Source organism: Sinohyriopsis cumingii, chromosome 17 (genome assembly GCF_028554795.1).
Source record: "Sinohyriopsis cumingii isolate HCF-2022 chromosome 17, ASM2855479v2, whole genome shotgun sequence".
NCBI classification, from domain to species: domain Eukaryota; kingdom Metazoa; phylum Mollusca; class Bivalvia; order Unionida; family Unionidae; genus Sinohyriopsis; species Sinohyriopsis cumingii.
In genome coordinates this window covers 92,838,795-92,854,780 of record NC_142977.1, presented here as the reverse complement: position 1 = coordinate 92,854,780, position 15,986 = coordinate 92,838,795, and the positions used below count along the sequence as shown (strand labels likewise).

At 32.6% G+C, this 15,986-nt stretch overlaps 1 protein-coding gene across 1 annotated transcript in view; it reads left to right on the top strand.

The window, feature by feature from the left end:
* Nucleotides 1-15,986, top strand: part of LOC149779430 (putative ubiquitin carboxyl-terminal hydrolase MINDY-4) — an 87,595-nt gene that overhangs the window by 31,818 nt on the left and 39,791 nt on the right. The window contains exons 6-11 of the mRNA XM_089940091.1: nt 716-875; nt 3,999-4,115; nt 6,921-7,009; nt 8,154-8,252; nt 10,709-10,772; nt 14,525-14,590. Of these exons, the coding sequence (XP_089796217.1) occupies nt 716-875; nt 3,999-4,115; nt 6,921-7,009; nt 8,154-8,252; nt 10,709-10,772; nt 14,525-14,590 (595 nt within the window). The remainder of the gene's footprint in view (nt 1-715; nt 876-3,998; nt 4,116-6,920; nt 7,010-8,153; nt 8,253-10,708; nt 10,773-14,524; nt 14,591-15,986) is intronic.

Below are 15,986 nucleotides of genomic sequence, written 5' to 3'. Positions count from 1 at the left end.
TTTCAATTTATACACAGCAATCGGTACTTCAAAGGTAATCAGTTTTCTCTGATGTTCAGCAAAACTATTTTATTGGTACATTTGAAAAACAACAGAAGGATTAGCCATCATTCAACTAATTGTAGCTGTTTCTGTTCTCGTTTTCAGAGGTCGGTCGATTGTAGGTATAGTCCAGTAGTATGATTGAGTGTATCACAGCAAACAGTACTCAGACCAGATGTGAACATAAATGGATTATAATGTAACAATGCACTGTAAAGATGGGTTTGTCATTACGAACAAAAGAATCTGTTTATGTAACAGATAGATTCCAGTGCATTGTGTAATAAAACACAGTAAGTAACATACTAATTTGCATATATGCTGTCACCTGGGTGTAATACAGGCAGTGTCTTTGACGTTGAGTGCATATGCTGTCACCTGGGTGTAATACAGGCAGTGTCTGTGATGTTGAGTACATATGCTGTCACCTGGGTGTAATACAGGTAGTGTCTGTGATATTGAATGCATATGCTGTCACCTGGGTGTAATACAGGCAGTGTCTATGACGTTGAGTGCATATGCTGTCACCTGGGAATAGCACAAGCTATGTCTGAATTAACACTGCATATGTCACTGAACTACACTAATCAACACCTAAAGTTGTCACAAATGTGAACTAAATTATTTGTGATATTTCATCTTTACATGAAAATTTTCTTATTTCTACAAGCAGCAGCAGCAGTCAGCCTACAAAAGTTGGGGATGTAGAAATTGGTGATGTAGATGACCTTGAAATTGATGTTGCCAAGTTAAATTTGGGTCCAAGGACAAAAACCCAAGCAGTGATTAAAAATCCCCTGGACTCCAAACCTATAGATGTACAGACAGCTACAGTAAGTTCATAATCATTAAAATAAGTGTTCATTATTTATAGGGTGGGGTGTGAAGGTGGTCTAGGTAATTGAGTGATGTGTCCCATGTCTTGGTATGATATACTGTGTAAAATGCCCTGTGGAAGGGCTCATATTTATATGCAGTATAATTTTCAAAGAGACACTATTGACTGCCATCTAAAGATTATTCATTGATATAGTTTTCTTGGACCTTTCCTCCAACCTGTATTGTAATATTTTACAATTTTTAAGAATCTGTTATCCTCCTTGTTTTTGATTCAGTTGATGGTAATGTGCTTAATTTTTTCTTTATGAATTGTAAGAAAATGTAATTTAAACAAAATTATGACAACAAATATTATCAATATGCAATGATGGGTAAATATCAGTATTATCTGTTTTATGCTAGTCTCTATAGTACTGGCTTTTCCAAGGGAAATAACTTTGATAATTCACTGGAATGAATTAGCTAACATATTTTTTCACTTCAGCCATTAGACATTGATAATATTATGACCAAAGAATTTCATCCACCATATTGTGAATTGCTCAGTCAAATGATAAACATGGCAACCTGTTAGACAGGAGTACCAGATTCAAATTCCTCAGTATATTTAAAAAATTTATGTTCCTCATTACCCTTGAATAAGGAAAGAAAATTATTTTACCTGTGATACTTTCTTTGTGAGTATATACTGAATACAGAACATAAACTTTAAACAGCTGATATTACATTTGAGGATAAAATAAAAATAAAATTTGAATGTTCTGAGTGAATAATGGATATATTTCATCTTGCAGGAAAGTATTTTCCCCCACAGTGAAACTTATCCATTATTAACTTGCTAGAATCAAATATCCTTTTTATATTTAGCTCATGGTTTTCTGTGCAAATACATTGTGTAGGAGGAGCCTGTACATTTTCTACTTTTAGGACATTGTCAAACACTTAGTGGTTGCTATTAAGTACTTAGTGGGTGTTTTAAGTACTTAGTGGGTGTTTTAAGTACTTAGTCCTCTGTTTTCATCATATCATGCATTTGTTGTCAATACAGAATAGTCTACACTGAAGCACATTCAACATTTATTGTCAATACAGAATAGTCTACACTGAAGCACATTCAACATTTATTGTCAATACAGAATAGTCTACACTGAAGCACATTCAACATTTATTGTCAGTACAGAATCGTCTACACTGAAGCACATTCAGTATTTATTGTCAGTACAGAATAGTCTACACTGTAGCACATTCAACATTTATTGTCAATGCAGAATAGTCTACACTGAAGCACATTCAACATTTATTGTCAATACAGAATAGTCTACACTGAAGCACATTCAACATTTATTGTCAATACAGAATAGTCTACACTGAAGCACATTCAACATTTATTGTCAATACAGAATAGTCTACACTGAAGCACATTCAACATTTATTGTCAATACAGAATAGTCTACACTGAAGCACATTCAACATTTATTGTCAATACAGAATAGTCTACACTGAAGCACATTCAACATTTATTGTCAATACAGAATAGTTTACACTGAAGCACATTCAACATTTATTGTCAATACAGAATAGTCTACACTGAAGCACATTCAGTATTTATTGTCAGTACAGAATAGTCTACACTGTAGCACATTCAACATTTATTGTCAATGCAGAATAGTCTACACTGAAGCACATTCAACATTTATTGTCAATACAGAATAGTCTACACTGAAGCACATTCAACATTTATTGTCAATACAGAATAGTCTACACTGAAGCACATTCAACATTTATTGTCAATACAGAATAGTCTACACTGAAGCACATTCAACATTTATTGTCAATACAGAATAGTCTACACTGAAGCACATTCAACATTTATTGTCAATACAGAATAGTCTACACTGAAGCACATTCAACATTTATTGTCAATACAGAATAGTCTACACTGAAGCACATTCAACATTTATTGTCAATACAGAATAGTCTACACTGAAGCACATTCAACACTTATTGTCAATACAGAATAGTCAACACTGAAGCACATTCAACATTTATTGTCAGTACAGAATAGTCTACACTGAAGCACATTCAATACAATTGATCTACTTCATTTCACTCAGTAGTTATAAATAAAATATACAATTAAAAAATGTAATGAGGTCCAAACTAGTACAATATTCAGTTCATTAAATTCTTATCTTGACTTGTCTTTTACACAACTGCTCTGGTGGCCTTGAGGTTTGAGCATCTGTCCCAGATGTGGGAGGTTGCAGGTTCGAACCCTGGCCAATTCATAACAAAGACTTGTAAAAATGGTGCTACCAGCTGACTTGCTTGGCACTCAGCATTAAGAAGTTAGTGTTAGGACTGCTCAGCCTGGTGTCAGGATAATGGGACTGGTTGGAGCATCATGCTACATGTCTGCGGCATGATGCCCAAGTGCTCGACGTCACTATAAACTGTCACATTGCAGACATCAAAGCGATATGACTGAACCTACATTAAAAAAATCCAAACTCCAAATCTTTTACACAGAGGTTTGGAGAAGAAAAGAATTTTAGAATAAAAACGTGATAACAATAAGTAATCATGTTCACTTAAAAAAGAAATGTGGTTTTGATGAAAACAGCCACAAGATTTGAAAAACAAAAGACAAAAAAGGAGAAAATATACTGTAATGTATCTTAATAAAAGATCATTGATCTTTGACTAGGAGAATCCAGCATAGTGATCTTTGTCATATCAGTACATGAAAGGATATACAGTGTGAAGGCATTGGGAGTAAATTACATTTTGCCAGAATATACACAACAACAACTGGCCAAAGTTGATCTTGGCCAGAGTTGAGCTAGCAAACTTTTTATTAGTGAGCCTGATAAATTACCCAATTTTAGCAATTATTGTCTATGAAGACAGGTGACAGATTTTTGAGCTTGTATAGTATCCAAGTACAAAATCAGACATTTCAGTGATTGGTCTCTTTAGCTAGGTTGTGTTTTTAAAAGAGTGTGTATTTTACAAGTTTAACATTGAGAGATTTCTTAAATAAATGACTGAAAGAATAGATTATGCTTACAATCAATATACCGGTAATGTAGCTGAAGATTTCTTTTCTGTTTCAGGAACTAAAGACACTTGTATTTGGTACAGCATTGCAGAACTTCAATGATGAATGGAGATTACAAAGCTTTTGTTTCTGTGATACTCCTGGTCTCAAATTTGGAATTGTACAGAAAAAGGTGAGTATTGAATGACTCTTAAACCAGTTGCTGTTCACTTGGTTTCTTTGAGCTCTTTTTACAAAATAAACTGTATTTAAGTTTGCAAATTTTGTTAAGTTTGTAGCTTACAAAATTGTACAGTATGGCAAAACATTCATCCAAATCTCTGACATAATTGAAAGTATTAAAACTATTGAAACAGGCACCCTTAACTCTTCACTGAAACAGGCACCCTTAACTCTTCACTGAAACAGGCACCCTTAACTCTTCACTGAAACAGGCGTCCTTAAAATTTCAATGAAACAGACACTTTTATAGCTGTTACAGTAGATTGAAAAATTTTTTGTTTAATTACAAGAGGACACATTGCATTTATGATGATTACACTTTAAAGGAACTAAAAGATAGAGCTAGAACACACATTTCAATTGATAAAAAAATTTAATTGGTATTTATTGATTAAAGTACTGCCTCCACTAGGCTTAAGTGACATTTTCATTGATTGAAATGTCCTTGAATATTGTTCTAAGAATGTCATCTGAAAAGAAAATGTAACAAATTATATGACTTTTTATTATGTTATGTATATTTGATTTAATTTATATTTAATTTAATTTAATTGTTTATTTGTTAGTTTTAATTTTCTTATTCCGTTACATGCTATTGTAATGTAACTTTATTTACTAGAATTAGTTTGACCTGACTGTTTTTTTGATAAACACCTAATAATAGAAACTTTGTATCTATTTGCTGACCTAGTTCCTGACCTTGATTCAGAAATCAGTGAGTTGAAGTAAACATCTTTGTAAAATTTTCTTTTTATTATTCTTTTGTGTAAGATTCATAGAATGAAATCAAGACCATACTGGGAGTATGTGATATTAGGCATGTAAAGCTTCTGTGTTGTTCTAGAAACATGATCATGTGACCCTCACACGGGAATCTGTTATGTGTCTTAAATTAATGTAGAACCTTTTTCTATAGAGAATTTAGTCAGTTGGGCTATAAACCATTAACATTTAAAGGTGTTTTGTTGTGACCAGTTTGAGTTGAAATTCTATTTTATGGAATTATTAATTCTTTTCCCTGGGAATATTTAAGTGCTCATACAGAATTCTTGGATAAAAACATTTATTGAAATCTTATTCGGAATTCAAAACTGGAATATTATTTTCTGTGGTTCAACAAGGAACTGTTGACACATCAGGACAACAATGACCACAGCATACATCATCATCCTCCATCTTGGATTTTTTATCAGGACTCCAACTCAGATTCATTTAGGACTTTTTATTTCTAGGACTTCTATTTTTATTTCTTCGATTATTCTTGGTTATTTTTGGGATTTGATTCGCAAAACGATAAGATCAATTTCTCATTTTTACCTTGTTTTTCTAGAGAAATAAATTATTTGTTAAATTTTACAAAGCTTGTTGTCTTCACTCTTTTCTTGTTGTGTTTATTAAGAACCTAAACATAACAATTAAAAGTTAGTATTTCATAATTCATAATGTTGATTAAAATTTCCGTTTTTGATGACAAAATGAGTAATATATCAGAGTTTCCATTACCAATTTTGAATGCGATTTTCTTCAAGTTCAACAAATAGGGATCAGTTTTTTTTGTATTTTCTGGTTTACAAAATGGGAACCACTTATGACCCCATGTTATAAGCGAGTTCATGAGTTATCAGGGCACAAGTTATTGAGGGAGTGGTGTACTACAAAAGATGAAAATCTTACAGTGAAAGAATGATTTTATATGTGTGAGGACCATTTAGCAGATGTCCCTATTTTTTTTTTCAGTAATTTATTTAATTCCCGGAACCTTTCTTCTGATGATTAAATCCTGAACCTTGTTCTGAATTGTACAGAAGTTTTGCAAATTTAAGATGCTCTGAAAATATTATCTTAAGCATTGATTTGTGTCACATATGATTAATTCCTGTTTTACTAACAATCATGGTTTGATTAAATTTTGAAGAAAACTTATCAACAGACATACCATGCAAAAGAAATTAGTTCAGGGATAGAGATTTGCTGTTTTACATTGCTTAATTTGGATCTTGGTTACATATAGCAGAGAAAATATTACAAGATGTGAAAGGCTCAAACCATAAACATTTTCAAAATCATCAGATGTTTATCTTTCTCTTTTTATTCTGTTGGCAAATATTTTAAAATCCGTTTTCTCTCACACCCTTCTCCTTTCATTAAACATCAAAGTTTGTTTTTTCTCATGCTCCTCTCCTTTCAGTAAACCTTAAGGTCCATTTTCTCTCAAATCACCCCGTTTAGTAAACTGTAAGGTCTGTTTTCTCTCAAATCCCTCCCCTTTCAGTAAACCTTAAGGTCTATTTTCTCTAAAATCACCCCTTTTAGTAAACTTTAAGGTCTGTTTTCTCTTAAATCTCTCCCCTCTCAGTAAACCTTAAGGTCTGTTTTCTCTCAAATCCCTCCCCTTTCAGTAAACCTTAAGGTCTGTTGTCTCTCAAATCCCTCCCCTTTCAGTAAACCTTAAGGTCTCTTTTCTCTCAAATCCTTCCCCTTTCAGTAAACTTTAAGGTCTGTCCTCTCTTGAATCCCTCCCCTTTCAGTAAACCATAAGGTCTGTCTTTTCTCGGATCCCTCCCCTTTCAGTAAGGATCATACTTATAATAAGATAACAGTTGCAACTTTTTAATGAGCATCAGATAGGAATTAGTCAGGCCTTTTTGAGGTAATGTTGTATTATTAAGGTTAGAGAATATATACACTATAGAGAGGGAGAGAACTGACATTAAAGTGTTTGACACATATAACTGTTTTGTGTCTGTCCATTCAGGGTGGTCCTTGTGGTGTTCTTGCCTCTGTCCAGGCCTGTATGCTGCAAGAGCTCTTGTTCTCCAAGAATAAAATCCCACTCAGTAGATAGTAAGTATTGTGCAACCTTTCATTATGGTAACTTCTTTTAAACAGCCACTTCCTGTATACAGCCAGTCATATTTTTCCTCCCTTGTCAGGATTTCTTTTTTCTCCATATTACATATATACCACAGAGATTGGTCACAACAGAATGGTTTTGTTTTAAAAACAAAATCAAATCCTTAAAAATTTTCACAAAATTTGCATAAAATAAATTGTTCATTCCACTCTGTCATATGGGATGCCATGTTGCTGTAAGTGCACACAAATATATCCATGTAAAAGGTCTAGATTGTGTTTGGTTTCTAATTAATTTTATGCTTTTTAATCCTCTGATATGTGCTTTGTGGAGCAGAGTAATTAAACATCACTGAGGTCATCTGATTGTGAATAAAAATAGCACTAGTTATGCATAAAACTGAATTTAGGTTCATTCTTTCTTCAGCCCAGTTGCATCACATTACCCTACTTGTGTCAATATTTTGATCAGGAAGGATCCTCTCCTTAATTGTTACAGAAGTCAAAGCTCCTTGATTATATTGTTTCAAATGCATTTACTGGCTTTGATATTTTAATACTGGCATTAAATTCTATTCATTGCTGAATCATTGTGAGTAAAATCATTCTATAGAAGTGCTATTTTAGCAGGAAAAGAGAAAAAAGCCCTGCATGTTACATGTGATCACTTTCATGGACAGTGATGAATTAAGAAGAAAGTTCCAGCTTACTTCAAATAATAACTTCTTTTTAACCATTTTTTTTGCAAATAACTAAAGACAAATTGGGGAGCCATGTATATACAGCATTATACTTGATAATAAGTATTAAGAATTATTGGTCTCCATTCATGTGGCATTGAATGGTTTTGGCACTCACAGTCAGGCACATGACGTGTGGAATAACCTATAATTATTGTGTAACTCTAGCCTTAATTTGCATTTAATTTAGCTATACATTTGATAAATCAGGTTCAACTGAATATTATTTGAATGTTTGTTGTTATGTTGTGCATACAGGGTTTAATCCAGTCCACTGTTTCAAGCAAAAACATGCCTGTGTATTGCCAAAATAATGAAATCATTTCCGTTAAATTCTTTCTACATTAAAAGTTTTTGAAATCATTGAAGAATAAATATAATGATTTTTATTGTAGTGGTGATCCTAATAATGAAGAAAGGTCCAGTGCACTAGCCACAGGTTTGAGTAAAATCTTTTGGAGAGCTGGACAGAAGAAGCAAGCTGTTGTAACTTTGTAAGTATCACCAACACCCTTCACAAGAATTCCATTCTTCACTGATAAAGATTACTTATTAGTTTAAAAGTATGCAAGGATATAGCTAAATTGGATTCTTGTATCTGCTAAAAATGAAAAATGAATTAGTGAAACATAAAGAAGATTGGTCAAAAAGAGCTGTTTCTTGTTCTTTATTTACCATTTCCAGGCACAGTTGGAACCATAATTGTGACAGCTATGGACCTAAAAACATCTTTTTGGCTAGAAAATTAATTTTGCATTTGTATTTTAGCTGAAAGTTCATTGTTTGTCTTTTATAATTTAAGCATTTACCATTCATGCATTTCTTAAGCATTTGTGTATTATCTACAATCTAGTTGGATATTGGTTGTCATCTTGGCAGTCTCCACACATCATAATAATATAAATGCATCTTTACTGACTACAGTCATCTTTGAATGCACTTTGAATGCATTTAGACTGTAATGGTGATGTTGCTTCAAGACAAGCAATTAAAGCAGGATATCTTAATCGAGTAAAATTTTTAACAGAAAATTAAATATGTTCATAGTTATAATTAGTTATAGATATGTGATTTTTCTGATATACATGTGATTGTGCACAACAGTTGGCATTATCTTTTTGTTTCACCTTCTAATTTCTCTTCACCAAATATGATCTAATTTGAAATATTTATATGTGAAACAAAAAAAGCATAGATAAGTAAAAGAATAATATAATTTTGTGAAGGTTACATTCATTTTGAGTTCAATATGTATCAATGTAACTTTTCTTTTTTGATGTCTCAAAAGATTTGGAGTCATAAGTTAAATAGTGTGTAAATATAACTTTTTGTTCAGCATTTATCCATTACCATTAGCATTAGCATTCATCATTTAATCATTACTTTTATCATTTATTAATTACCATTAGCATTTGTCCATTACCATTAGCATTTATCCATTACCATTAGCATTCATCCATTACCATTATCATTTAATCATTACCTTTATCATTTATTAATTACCATTAGCATTTGTCCATTACCATTAATTCATAACTTTTATCATTTATCCATTTCCATTAGCATTAGCATTCATTCATTACCATTAGCATTTATCCATTACCATTAGCATTTATCCATTACCATTAGCATTAGCATTCATCATTTAATCATTACTTTTATCATTTATTAATTACCATTAGCATTTGTCCATTACCATTAGCATTTGTCCATTACCATTAGCATTTATCCATTACCATTAGCATTAGCATTCATCCATTAACATTAGCATTCATCCATTACCATTAGCATTCATCCATTACCATTATCATTTAATCATTAACTTTATCATTTATTAATTACCATTAGCATTTGTCCATTACCATTAACATTAATTCATAACTTTTATCATTTATCCATTTCCATGAGCATTAGCATTCATCCATTACCATTAGCATTCATCTATACCATTAGCATTTATCCATTACCATGAGCATTTGTCCATTACCATTAGCGTTTATCCATCACCATTAGCATTTATTCATTACCATTATAATTGATCATTACCATCAGCATTTTTTCATTATCATTAGGATTTATTCATTGCTCTGTCCATACATCTATCGATTGATTCATCTCTTTATTGTCCACCCACCTTCTCAAAGAAAGTGGAGAACATAGTAGCTGCACTTCTGCCCATCCATCAACCTAAATGCCAAATCATTTGAGATTAAAGGATGAACTTGATATACCTATAAATCATTACTAGCAGGTGTCTCATGTACCAGATTGGGTCTTTTATTTAAGGTCAAGGTCATAGTTATGTATTTTTTGTTTTCCATCAAACTTTTCTTTCAGTCCATAACCTTAAATATGTTTGAGATTAAAAGATGAAGCTTGGTGTACTTATACGCTCTCACTTGAAGGTTATATCTTCAAGGTCAAGACCATAAATCAAAATTTTACATTTTGTATAACACTTTCCTTTCTGCTCTATAACATTTGAGATTAAAGTATAAAGTTTGTTTACTTATACATCATCATTGCTTGTGACACATACCAAAGTTTTATTTTTGGGACTGGGGTCCAGTCTTCAAAGTCATTGTTGTGTCCTAATATGTTTCCATTGCACTTTGCCTTCTACAATGTAATATTACAACCATTTCAGGTTAAATGGTAAAACTTGGTATGCTTGTATATCACCAATAGAAGGTGTGTTTTTTACTGCATTGGTGTCACATCTTTAAGGTCAATGTCAAGGTTCAGTATTTTACATTTTCCATCACACTTATCATTTTGCTCTGCAACTGTAATTCCACTTAAGACCTAGCAATGAAACTTGGTATACTTATGTACCACACTAGAAGGTATGTCATTTACCCAGTTGGGGGTCACAATATGAATTACCTCATTAGAACTTACATCTGAAGGTGCTTTGCTTATTTTGTATAATTGCTTCTTTGTACTGCAGGCCCTCAGGGAGAACACTTGTGTCTGGAATGGGGAGATTTAGATCAGATGACTTGATAGAGACTGTGAGTACCTGATGTGTTGATGACAATTTCTCCCCTCTGACATAGTGATCAGTGTAAATGTATTTTAAAGCTTGCACCCTTTAAACTGCAGAATTGTGTTTTGCAAGATTCCAAAGATATTCACATTTTTTGATATTTTAACTATGACTCAATCTGTTGCCTTGGTAGCAGAGATCAGTACAATAAATATCTGAATGCTTTAAAACAACAGTTACATTCTTTTAAAACCTTCCAGCGATAATATTCTAATTTGGCCAATGCTCCAAATTGGGCACATTTTCTACTTAAACTTGGTAAATTTGTAGTCTTTTGGATGCATCCAAATTTGAAAATTTTAAGTGAGATTGTCAGATTGGAATGACAAAATTATGAAAAATGTATCAGGAGTTTTTTTCTACATCTCTTTTAGGTGCAAGAGACTATTTAGTAGAATGTAGAAAAGAGCCAGAATTAATTGTGTGTACCACACATTACACAATGTATTATGTTGATTTTGTATATACTACAGAGATGTGACTTCGTTAAATATCCCAATCAGTATTTAGACTGGTTGATGTACATGTGTGTTCTAACAAAACATCCTATATATAGAAATTAATCTTCTCAAGTAGTTGAATGTAAGCATCCATGACATTTAAGCAAGGAATGAAAAGTATCTTAATTATTCTTCACATAAAACTGAGATAAACCATTCCCTGAGTTACTCAACAGCTAGTGATTCATTAGGTATTTTGGTGATGATATGGTGACAGGAAACATATTGCATTGTACATCAACACAAGCACCAAGCCAGTGGATAAAGTAAAACCATAAGAATCTCTCTCAGTACCGCATTCTTCTAGCTAGTAAGAAAATAGTTAATTTTTTGTCTTTTCTTTTTGCACCTCAAAAGGCTCTTATCTGTCTCTAAAAGCTGAAATCCACTAAAATTGGTACCATAGAAACTGAAATCCACTAAACCTAACTTTGTACCATAGAAATTGAAATCCATGTTTCCCAATTTTGTTGTGCCCAAATTTGAAATGGGCTGCAGAATCAGAATAATTGTATTATCTTCAAAAAAAAAAAGAATAATAAAGGTAATTGGTTACATTCCTTGGATCCTTAGAATGTGATGGATCAAAGACTTAATTCTATTGGGATTAAGTTGCTGGCTGCATGACTGAAAGAGGCTTTGCTCATATCTTTTAATGTCAAGGAAATGACTGAAAGAGGCTTAGCTTGGATATTTTAATGTCAAGGAAATGACTGAAAGAGGCCTTGCTTGCATCTTGTATGTCAAGGAAGTGACTGAAAGAGGCCTTGCTTGCATCTTGTATGTCAAGGAAGTGACTGGAAGAGGCCTTGTTTGCAACTTGTATGTCAAGGAAGTGACTGAAAGAGGCTTTGCTCACATCTTTTTGTGTCAAAGAAGTGACTGAAAGAGGCCTTGCTCACATCTTTTTATGTCAATGAAGTAAATGAAAATGGCTTTGCTTGCATCTCTTTTTGTCAAGGAAGTGACTGAAAGAGCCTTGCTTGCATCTTTTTATGTAAGGAAGTGAATGACAATGGCTTTGCTATTATCTTTTTATATCAAGAAAGTGACTGAAAGAAAAGGAACAATTTCCATCGCGGCATGAACCCATTTATCATCTGGAAAGGTCATTGCAATGTGGTCAAAATATGTTGTTCAGTAAATTTAGAATAAACTTGCAGTTGGTATATCTCTCTCAATCATGGCTTTAGAATAATTGAGCATTGAGAAATGAATCAGTTTCACTGTATACATTTATCTAGTTCTTGATGTACACATATGTCCATAATGTAGGTCAATGTGAGAGTTTGTATAATGGGGGTAGTGAAATTAGTTCAGAAGAAGCAGTGACAAAATAAAATACACTTAGGAAAAAGACTTATCAACCTTTACATGTGTAAATTATGAAATAAATAATTCAAAGTTTCCATACTGTTTTTGATCTCTGCAAAATAATCTTTTAAATCATTGTGTGCTATGAACTGTAATTTGTTCAGTCAAGTAAAAAGAAATTGTCAGCCATTTCTTGCATGTGTGACTAACAGTAGGTGTCGGAAGAAAGGAACCAAGAAATATACTCTTGACTGACTAGTTTCCTGAGGTTGGAGTGAGCATGGATATCTTCAGCAATCAAAAATAGTGATACACATCAATATTAAATGCCACTGTTCTACCCAGAATTCATCATAAATGAAACATTAATACAATTTGTTTTTAAAATAATAGCACCAGCAAAAATAATCCAAATAACAACGTAGTGGTATCATAGGAAGATATCAGAAGAGGATTCTGATATTTACTGCAATGTGCAGAGCACAAATTAAGATAAATATTTATAAAATTTCATTTCCACAACTCTTTCCATAACTTTTAATATTTGTCATTTTTTTAAGAAGTTAAATATGGACTCCTTCACATGAAAGCTGGTGAAATAAAGATTTTCAGCTCCAACAAAATAAAAACTGCAAGCATTTCTTTCAGACCATTTTCATGTCTCAATTTTGGAGAATCTGATGTTGCATCTGATGATGATACAAATTTTATTATAAATCCTGTATATTCTTCAGTCGGGATTTTAGTAATGATTTTTTAATCATATTTTCATTATCCATTTTGTACTGGAATTTGTTGCTGAACCCTAATTATCCACCTTTCATTCTGAGATGTAATCAGAATCATTTGCTAATGAGCATGAATAGATAAAACCAAGAGAAAGCATGCATCATGCTTGACAGATGTATTAAAAATGGTAATTAAGTGACTTTTTGCATATCATCAGTCTGTACTGTTGTGACATCATTTTAACTGTTCTAAGGAAATAATTTAATAAAAGTATGAGTTCATGATTGAAAACATAAACACTCAACAGTCCTGCAGATATTTTGTTATTTATACTGAAATTGCACTCAAACCTTGATGAGTCACATTCCACCTGCTTAACTGCCCATCTATTTATTTTGATGACTTTTCTCATTCCTTTTCTCTCTATTACTTCTCCTACAGTATGTCTGAAAAAAAGTATAGATTTTTTGAGGGTTGCCAATGGATATTTTGGGTGCAAAGTGGAAGCTGTCAATACTCAATATTATATTTAGCCAGACATTGAGGGTGATATCAGGCATTTTGCTCTGGGTCACAAATATATTTCAGAATAAATTGAATACCTTTTTACTTCATAATAAGTACTTGCTAACTTTCATGGTTCTAAAAGGACCAAACTTACAACTTTTAGAGTGCAACAATACAAAAACAAATTAAAATTTTCATAATGACATTCAGCCTGCACAAGGATTTTAGACACTACTATTTTGTTTGCTTTAATATTGGCATCTTTCAGTGATCTTTATTATTTATATGTAACTTCACACAAACTAATAATACCATCTATCAAGTTTGAGTTCGGATAGCCAGAATTTGTGTTTCTAGTCTTATAACATTTTAATTGTATTTTAATTCCATGGTTCTGTCTGCTGGACCTTATTTTATCATCATTATTTTATTAGTATATACATTTTTTCTGAAATTGTCACTGATGTTTTATTATGATGGAAAACTGATCATAAGTATAGCAACAGTAATATACACTCTCTTTCTGAACATAAAAAAGGACAAATCCTATTCTATCAAAAAATTATTAACTTTGCTTTGTTAAAACTTTGCATGTATCAGAGCTTGTACAAATAAATTGCTTGAAGCAACTAGCATTCTTACCTTGTGGTATATGTTTCCGTTTCAGATTATGATATACACATTTAAAGATTTTGATGATCTTCTGGCCTTTGTAAAGCAGAACATACATCAGGTGGGTTGTTATTTTTACACATACAGTACAGTATTGATAATGTGCCTTTGTAAAACAGACCATACATCAAGTAGGTTGTTATTTTTACACGTACAGTTCAGAATTGATAATCTGGCCTTTGTAAAGCAGAACATACATCAGGTAGGTTGTTATTTGTACACGTACAGTTCAGTATTGATAATCTGGCCTTTGTAAAGCAGAACATACATCAGGTAGGTTGTTATTTTTACACATACAATACAGTATTGATAATCTGGCCTTTGTAAAGCAGAACATACATCAGTAGGTTGTTATTTTTACACATACAGTACAGTATTGATAATCTGGCCTTTGTAAACCAGAACATACATCAGGTAGGTTGTTATTTTTACACATGCGATACAGTATTAATAATCTGGCCTTTGTAAAGCAGAACATACATCAGGTAGGTTGTTATTTTTACACATACAGTACAGTATTGATAATCTGGCCTTTGTAAAGCAGAACATACATCAGGTAGGTTGTTATTTTTACACATACAATACAGTATTGATAATCTGGCCTTTGTAAAGCAGAACATACATCAGGTAGGTTGTTATTTTTACACACACAGTACAGTATTGATAATCTGGCCTTTGCAAGGCAGACCATACATCAAGTAGGTTGTTATTTGTACATGTACAGTACAGTATTGATAATCTAGCCTTTGTAAGGCAGACCATACATCAAGCGGGTTGTTATTTTTACATGTACAGTACAGTATTGATAATCTGGCCTTTGTAAGGCAGACCATACATCAAGTAGGTTGTTATTTTTACACGTACAGTACAGTATTGATAATCTGGCCTTTGTAAGGCAGACCATACATCAAGTAGGTTGTTATTTTTACACGTACAGTACAGTATTGATAATCTGGCCTTTGTAGAGCAGACCATACATTAAGTGGGTTGTTATTTTTACATGTACGGTACAGTATTGATAATCTGGCCTTTGTAGAGCAGACCATACATTAAGTTGGTTGTTATTTTTACACGTACAGTACAGTATTGATAATCTGGCCTTTGTAAGGCAGAACATACATCAGGTAGGTTGTTATTTTTACACGTACAGTACAGTATTGATAATCTGGCCTTTGTAAGGCAGACCATACATCAAGTAGGTTGTTATTTTTACACGTACAGTACAGTATTGATAATCTGGCCTTTGTAGAGCAGACCATACATTAAGTGGGTTGTTATTTTTACACGTACAGTACAGTATTGGTAATCTGGCCTTTGTAGAGCAGACCATACATTAAGTTGGTTGTTATTTTTACACGTACAGTACAGTATTGATAATCTGGCCTTTGTAAGGCAGAACATACATCAGGTAGGTTGTTATTTTTACATGTACAGTACAGTATTGATAATCTGGCCTT